The following is an 8,727-nucleotide window of genomic DNA, read 5'->3' as shown; positions in this document are numbered from 1 at the left end:
GGCGGGGATGACAGGCTCCCGGCGAGGCTGTTAGCGACTGTCACTCAGCCGGCCGCGGCGGAATGGCCACCTGCTTGGCGAATCATCGGCTACGCACGAAGCCCCCCGGAGAGGTGGCAGCTCCTGGGAGGGTGAGGGGGGGCGCGCCGGGCAGGGGGGGGGGGGCCGGGCAGGGGGGGGGCGCCGGACATTTCTGCTTCCTGCCACATTTCTGCTTCCTGTCACGTGTAGACGGCAGCTGGGAGTCGCTACTCCCTCGGGTCTGTTTCCCTTTCTCCTTCTCACCCGGTTGTTCTCTCTCTCTCTCTCTCTCCAAACAGAGAACACCCCAAAGACCTCTGCCAGCTGCAGCCCCGCCCCCGAGTCACCCCTCAGCTCGGCCGAGGAGTCGGTGAAGAGCCTGGGCGAGCAGGCGGGCGGGGCCGGAGGAGGGGGCGGGGCCCGCGACGCCCCGGCCCGGGAGCCCAGCGAGCCCTCCGAGTCCCAGCCCGGCACGCCGCTGCCCGTACCTGGACACGCCGGCCTCAGCATCCAGGAGATGGTGGCCATGTCGGCCGAGCTGGACACCTACGTCATCACCAAGAAGGTGAAGGAGGTGCTGACCGACAACAACCTGGGTGAGTCGCCACGTACCAGAACATATACCGTACCAGACCCTATACTGTACCAGAACATATACCGTACCAGACCCTATACTGTACCAGAACATATACCGTACCAGACCCTATACTGTACCAGACCCTATACTGTACCAGACCCTATACTGTACCAGAACATATACCGTACCAGACCCTATACTGTACCAGACCCTATACTGTACCAGACCCTATACCGTAACAGAACATATACCGTACCAGACCCTATACTGTACCAGAACATATACCGTACCAGACCCTATACTGTACCAGAACATATACCGTACCAGACCCTATACTGTACCAGACCCTATACTGTACCAGACCCTATACTGTACCAGAACATATACCGTACCAGACCCTATACTGTACCAGACCCTATACTGTACCAGAACATATACCGTACCAGACCCTATACTGTACCAGAACATATACTGTACCAGACCCTATACTGTACCAGAACATATACTGTACCAGACCATATACTGTACCAGATCATATACTGTACCAGAACATATACTGTACCAGATCATATACTGTACCAGACCCTATACTGTACCAGAACATATACTGTACCAGACCCTATACTGTACCAGAACATATACCGTACCAGAACATATACTGTACCAGATCATATACTGTACCAGACCCTATACTGTACCAGACCCTATACTGTACCAGAACATATACCGTACCAGAACATATACCGTACCAGACCCTATACTGTACCAGACCCTATACTGTACCAGAACATATACCGTACCAGACCCTATACTGTACCAGAACATATACCGTACCAGAACATATACCGTACCAGACCCTATACTGTACCAGACCCTATACTGTACCAGAACATATACTGTACCAGATCATATACTGTACCAGACCCTACACTGTACCAGAACATATACTGTACCAGAACATATACCGTACCAGAACATATACTGTACCAGACCCTATACTGTACCAGAACATATACCGTACCAGACCCTATACTGTACCAGAACATATACTGTACCAGACCCTATACTGTACCAGACCCTATACTGTACCAGACCCTATACTGTACCAGAACATATACCGTACCAGACCCTATACCGTACCAGAACATATACCGTACCAGACCCTATACCGTACCAGAACATATACCGTACCAGACCCTATACTGTACCAGAACATATACCGTACCAGACCCTATACCGTACCAGAACATATACCGTACCAGACCCTATACTGTACCAGTCCTATACTGTACCAGACCCTATACTGTACCAGACCCTATACTGTACCAGTCCTATACTGTACCAGACCATATACTGTACCAGACCCTATACTGTACCAGACCATATACCGTACCAGACCCTATACCGTACCAGACCCTATACCGTACCAGACCATATACTGTACCAGACCCTATACTGTAGTACCATATGAAGAACAGAATATGAAGCTGTTGGGGATCATCTCTTGACCTCAAAGTTCTAGTTGTAGGATGATGGGTTCCAGTCCGTCTCTGAACAAATCTCCTGGAGAGCATATGTACATTTAGTTCATTTGAATTGTAATCTTACAGGTGTGTCTAACCCCTAGAGAACTGGAAATACAAGACACATATACACAAACAGATATACCAAACCCCAAAGAGACATCACCACCATCAGCCCCTTCCAACTATTCCTTCTGTGTTTTATTGCTGCACATCCTCTCAGAAAGGGGGTTCTCTCCATCCCCAAGACCAGACACACCTTCCACTACGCCTCCGGGTTTGACCATATACTGTATGTCTCTCTCTCTCTCTCTCTCCCTCTCTCCCTCTCTCTCTCTCTCTCTCTCTTTCAGAACCCACCTTTATTCAGCTCTGTACGTTGGGATACACTGGGATATGAATCCATGCTTTTATCACACACTTGCTTGCAAGTGCTTTCACTGGGGTCCTCTCTCCACCACATTCTTCAGACACTTTATAATTAGTAAAAGTTTTTTTTATTACTTTTTGTTTTAAAGTATTTTTTCACTTTTCCCTGTATGTGTTGCACAGAGGTTTTGTAATTGAGCCCCTTGAGCTCAGACAGTCTTGTCGCCAGGATGATGCAACGCGTCTGTTTTGCGCCAGAACGCTCGCTAGCGCAGAACACTACATCATTCTTCCATGTTCACCAAGCAGCAACAAGCCCCCAACAAACATTCCCTCCTACTGGCTATTAATGGCTTATTTAATTACTCTTAAAAAGCCCTTGCTGAGATTTGCCACACACTTCAAATGAGTAATGTTGCTCCGAGTTTGGTGTGCATGTCATCATTGCACACATTAGCTACGCTCGACAACTCGAGATATGCTCTTTAGCCCGCCATCATCACGAGGCTGCCAAAGCAGAAAAATTAGCCAGCCGCCGCGTTCCACATGCTGGCCAGCTAGCTCATTAGCGGTCCCCTCAGCTAAAATTAACCGTGCTCTGCTCTCGCACAACAAAGACACCGAGAACACAGTTTACTAGTTGTCCTTGGAAGGCACCAGCCAGTGTCACAGCCAGTGTAGCACTGCTGGGTCGCAGCTTCCTGGTTTAGCCGACCACCTAGCCGGATAGATTTCGTCACTACCTATTGAATGGCATTAATAGGCCTGGTTCCATTTCAGGCTCTTGTACCCTCCACCCAGCCCTACTTCTTTGTTGCATAAGGGAAAGCAACATTAGAAACAGAGTCTGTTTGATTATCTCCACAGAGCTAATGACCACGGCGCCCCTCGTCCCCCCCGTCCCTCTGTCCCCTCCCTAAAGCCTGCATGATGGATGGGGCCGTTTAAGCAGCCCTCCACAGAGTCAGAGTCACGGAGGAGGTTGTTATAGAGAGCCGCTCACAGTGAGAGTGGCCCACATCGCTCCCTTGTCCACCCGCTAACTCAGCTAGCCTAGCTTAGCCACATAGCCTAGCTTAGCCTAGCCACCTAGCCTAGCCACCGTGGTACATTGGCCAGGTGAGGCCGCATAGCCGAAATGGAAACATGGGTAGCATTTTCTGTCATCTCTCTCACTGGGGTGATTAACGATTCTGCTAAGAATACATGTAGCCTAGACACACATGATGCACATAGACAAATCGATTTTCCAGTCAAAGTGGTGCGGACAGACGCGACAAATTATTGTGATTTGTTTCCTCTTGACACACACACACACACGCACACACACACGCACACACACGTTGGGTGGAATATTTAGAGCACAAAGGGTGCATCTTTGAGAAAATATCTTTCATCCAGGGTGCCCCTTAATCCAATCCTTGTGAGATTTGCTGATGGTGTACAGTAGGCGGCAGTCCACAATCTATTGTTCAGGTGCTCGCTTTGATTTATGGCCAGTAGGAATCCGTGGTTTCATTAAGAGCTGCATGGTTCATTTAGAACAGATGAACGAGTTCACTCCTGTTACCGGGCCGAGATTTTCAAGGCCATTGCTAAACAACTGGTGCGGCATGGCTGAACGATAAGACCGATAATGTGTTTGTGAGTGTGTGTGTGTGTGTGTGTGTGTGTGTGTGTGTGTGTGTGTGTGTGTGTGTGTGTGTGTGTGTGCGTGCATATGTGTGTACTGTGTGACAGGTGTGTACTGTAAAGCACAAAGAAAGCTCTCGTCTGACCCGAGTGCGGTGGGGAATCAGCCCTTCCATCTCAAAGCGACACACACACACACACACCAACGCACACGACACACACACCAACCCACACACATAGATCTTCTCAGCGGGACTGGCGTCACCTCTCTCTCTCTCTCTCTCTCTCTCTCTCTCGGCTCCCACGCTGACTACCCATCAGCCTCCTCTTCTCTCGTCTCCGTAGAGAGGCGCTCCCAGGTCCCCGGCGCTCTTTTCAGAAGCGTTCTACATCTCTGCCACGCTACCTGCGTTTGTACCGCCCCTCCGCCGCCGCCACCTGCATGAAACGCTGAGGCGCACAGCCAAGACGCAGCCCCCCCCCCCTCCCGCCCACAGCCCCCCTCCCCCGAGACGCAGGCAGAGGAAACAGAGCCTCGCTCGGCTCAGCGTGAGAGCCGGCCCACGTTTGAAGCGCGTCGAGACCCCGGGCTGCGCTGAAGACAGACGCCTCACTTGTGGTTTTTCTTATGTGGATCCAGACCTGGGTCCCCCCCCCCCCCCCCCCCTCCCCGGGTTATTTTGTTCTTAACAACATTCAAGCCCTCAAACGGCCAGTCAAAGACTTTAGTAACCATCTCTTCTCTCAGTGGAAGCAGAAAAATCGTTACCAAGTCTTGATGTGAGGTTTCCCATACAGCCCTCTCCTAGGCTGGGACATGTAAAAGTGTGTGGAATAAAAAATAAAAAATCCAATGGATGAAAGTGAAAAATGTGTCCCTTAGTCATGATGTCACAGAACATTTTTGTCCACCGTTGGTTGGTTTTCCAAGCGCTCGGCTCGCTCTCTAGAGAAGAGAACACTTGTGGTGTTATTGTGTAATGTGAGGCTCTATGAATGTGTCATACATTGTCCTTCTCTCTCTCTCTGTCTCTCTCTCTGTCTCTCTCGTTATCTCTCTTTCTCTCTCTCCCTCCCTTTCTCTCCCTTATTTCTCTCTCCCTCTCTCTCTGTCTCTCTTCCTCTCTCTCTCTTCCTCTCCCTCTCTGTCTCTCTCTCTCTCTCTTCCTCTCTCTCTCTCTCTCTCTGTCTCTCTCTCTCTGTCTCTCTCTCTCTCTCTCCCTCTCTCTCTCTCCCTCCCTCTCTCTCTCTCTCTCTCTCTCTCTCTCTTCCTCTCTCCCTCTCTCTCTCTCTCTCCCTGTCTCTCTCTCTCTGCCCCCTCAGGTCAGCGTCTGTTTGGGGAGACCATCCTGGGTCTGACCCAGGGGTCGGTGTCTGACCTGCTGGCCCGGCCCAAGCCCTGGCACAAGCTGAGTCTGAAGGGGCGCGAGCCCTTCGTCCGCATGCAGCTCTGGCTCCAGGACCCGCGCAACGTGGAGAAGCTCATGGACATGAAGCGCATGGAGAAGAAAGGTAACGCACACTTCACCCACCTTTCTATCCTTCCCTACCCTTTTTTTTTTGTGGGGTGGGGGGGGGGGGTTAAAGTCCTCCTAGACCCTTGCTCCGGTAGAAGTGAAGTGTGGGTGTCAGCGTTTTAATGCCCTGATTACCTGACCCCCGTAAACAACAGGTCCTTGGACCCATCTCATAGCGTGCCACCCCACTTAAGGCCCCATTATTGCCCTCCTAAAATGTGCCAAGTGGGAGAGTAGAGAGAGAGAGAGAGAGAGAGAGAGAGATGATGAGTGGGGGGGGAGTCATTTCTGAATGCTCTTTTTCTCTTAATGGCCCAGATGTGTCCCTGGGCTGGCAAGTCAAAGCACACATGCCCAGAGCTCCTGCTGTAAACAGAGTGTGTGCGTACGCGCGCGTGTGTGTGGTGCATATTTGCCCATGTGCTTGTGTGTGGGGGGAGGTGTGCGTTTCTCAGGGCTGTCTAGATCAGTCTGGGCGCCAGATATCAAGGCTCTCATCAGAGCCGACAGGACCCTGCCTCCCCCCCCCCCCCGCCCCCCCCCCAGGCCAGCTAAGTGAACATTCTTGGAGGGATCAGGCCTGTTAAACACTTCTCCCTGGGTGGAAGTGACATCGCTGGTCCTTTTCTTTTTTTAATGTCAAGGCCGGGGCTCGTTACGAGTTACCAGTGTGGCGTTAGCATGGGGGCTAACCGTAGGGGGACCCCCTCGCTAGCGAGGACGCTAAAGGCAGCCTCAGAGCAGGTGACAGGCTTCACACGGCCGCGAGGCGCTGCGCTCCAGATCGTCATGTCGGCGGAATGTTTTTACGCAGGCGTTGTTACGGCCACCACTGCACCGTGTGGTGAAAGGCCAGCTTGATAAGCTTCTCAGAGACACTCGCGTGCTCCTCACCTTCAGCGCCAAAGGACCCCTGGACCTGTAGCTCTTATCCTGACTACTGCTTTTCAGTCAACAAGGTGACTTGTGTGCGATGTTGAACATGTCAGAGATGGAAAGATGGGTCGGCAGCGGAGCGGAGAGGTTGTTTCTGCTCGTTTGTTTGGCATGGTAGCGCTCACCACCCACGGAGCTGAGAATGGCGCTTGTTCATGTCACCTTATCTTTGATAATACTGCCACCTGCTGGTGAGTCTCTGACTGGGAATAAATAGCTCTTCATTGTGCTGTTTCCCTTTTAAGTTGCAGTATACAAAACACGCAAAAACAAACTTCTATTGTTGAATACGGAAACGGAGCACATTTATTTATGTATTTAATGGTAAAGGACCAGTCTCCCATTCCATGATCTCCTCCTGCTCAGTGAGAGCAGATCGAACGTCTGTCTGAACCCCCCCCCCCCAAAAAAAACATGGCGGCCCCAGTGACCCATCTCCCCTCCCTCTCTCGCTCTCTCTCTCTCTCTCTCTCTCACTCTCTCTCCTTCTCTCTCTCTCTCTCTCTTTCTCTCTGCCTCTCTCTCTCTCTCTCTCCCTCTCTCCCTCTCTCCTTCTCTCTCTCTCTCTCCCTCCCTCTCTCTCCTTCTCTCTCTCTCTCCCTCTCTCTCTCTCTCTCCCTCCCTCTCTCCCTCTCTCCCTCTCTCCCTCTCTCCCTCTCTCTCTCTCTCTCCCTCTCTCTCTCTCTCTCTCTCTCTCCCACAGCCTACATGAAGCGCCGTCACAGCTCCGTGAGCGAGAGCCAGGCGGGGGACGGGGGTTTGTCCGGGGGGGACTACAGCCAGGGGGCCAGCCCCCAGCACGGGGGCCTCCTCCTCCAGCTGCCCCAGGCCCCGCCCCCCCCCCCTGCCCCCCCAGCCCCCGCCACAGCAGCACCTGAAGAAGCCGCGCGTGGTCCTGGCGCCCGAGGAGAAGGAGGCGCTGAAGAGGGCCTACCAGCAGAAGCCCTACCCCTCCCCCAAGACCATCGAAGAGCTGGCCTCCCAGCTCAACCTCAAAACCAGCACCGTCATCAACTGGTTCCACAACTACAGGTATGAGCGCTCGTCCATCACGGCCAACATCAATCCAAATTACAAATTCAATTTTTATTTGTCACATACACAATTACACAATTATACAGGAGTACAATGCGCAGTGAAATGCTTAAAATACCCATCCAGCAAACACAAGTAAAACAAATAAACAAGCAATAGTTTAAAAGACTAGTACAATATCATATGAGTGCAAGTAGGTAAGGTAATGTACAGTAAGTGGGCGGGGCTAAGAGAATAATGTACAGTAAGTGGGCGGGGCTAAGAGAATAATGTACAGTAAGTGGGCGGGGCTGAGAGGAGAATGTACAGTAAGTGGGCGGGGCTAAGAGGAGAATGTATGGTAAGTGGGCGGGGCTGAGAGTAGAATGTACAGTAAGTGGGCGGGGCTGAGAGTAGAATGTACAGTAAGTGGGCGGGGCTGAGATGAGAATGTACGGTATGTGGGCGGGGCTGTTATCATGGCGCCAGCGCCTGACCACTCCCCTTGGCGCCTCCAGGTCCCGTATCCGGCGGGAGCTGTTCATCGAGGAGATCCAGGCGGCGGCGGGCGAGGGCGGGTCCCCGGGCACGCGGGCGGGCAAGGCCAGCGAGGGCAGCAGCTGCGACGGTACGGAGTCGGACGGCACGGTGGAGGGCCGCCCGGGCCCGGAGGGGGCAGGGGGAGGGGGCGGGGCCTCCGAGGGGGAGGGCGGGCCCGACCACAGGGACGAGGGCGCCGCCGGGACCAGCGGACGCCACACGGGCGGCTCCCTGGACAGCCTGTTCAGCTTCCCCGACGCCGGCCACGCCTCCTCCGCCCGCAACCCCCGCGACAGCAGCCTGCGCAAGAAGAAAGCAGCCAACCTCAATAATATCATCCACCGCCTGGAGAAGGCTGCCAGCAAAGATGAGCCCCACGAGTGGGAGTTTTAATACGGTCCCCCCATGCGCATACGACCGGGGGAGAAAGAGTTCCTATTTTTCTACTGCCCTGACTGCACAGTCCGAGGCCAAGCCTGTTGCAGCAGTGTCAGGCCAGAGCTGGCGTCTTTTACGACTTTTTTCATATCAAAGAGGGTGTAGAGATTTATGGGGATCGAGCAAACCAACAGCAACAACCTGGTTTTGTTTGGGAATA

At 52.8% G+C, this 8,727-nt stretch overlaps 1 protein-coding gene across 1 annotated transcript in view; it reads left to right on the top strand.

Annotated features, from left to right (window-relative positions):
• The window catches only part of cux1a (cut-like homeobox 1a), a gene marked incomplete at both ends in the record, with an annotated part of 10,339 nt that extends 1,817 nt beyond the window's left edge, over positions 1–8,522 (top strand). The window contains 6 exon segments of the mRNA XM_084449825.1: positions 49–131; positions 232–617; positions 5,446–5,634; positions 7,279–7,403; positions 7,405–7,607; positions 8,108–8,522. Of these exon segments, the coding sequence (XP_084305951.1) occupies positions 49–131; positions 232–617; positions 5,446–5,634; positions 7,279–7,403; positions 7,405–7,607; positions 8,108–8,522 (1,401 nt within the window).
• Positions 8,523–8,727: the final 205 nt, after the last annotated feature.

The sequence above is a fragment of the Borostomias antarcticus genome (assembly GCF_949987555.1).
Source record: "Borostomias antarcticus genome assembly, chromosome: 15".
Classification (NCBI taxonomy): Eukaryota; Metazoa; Chordata; class Actinopteri; order Stomiiformes; family Stomiidae; genus Borostomias; species Borostomias antarcticus.
This window is presented reverse-complemented; position numbering and strand designations above follow the sequence as displayed.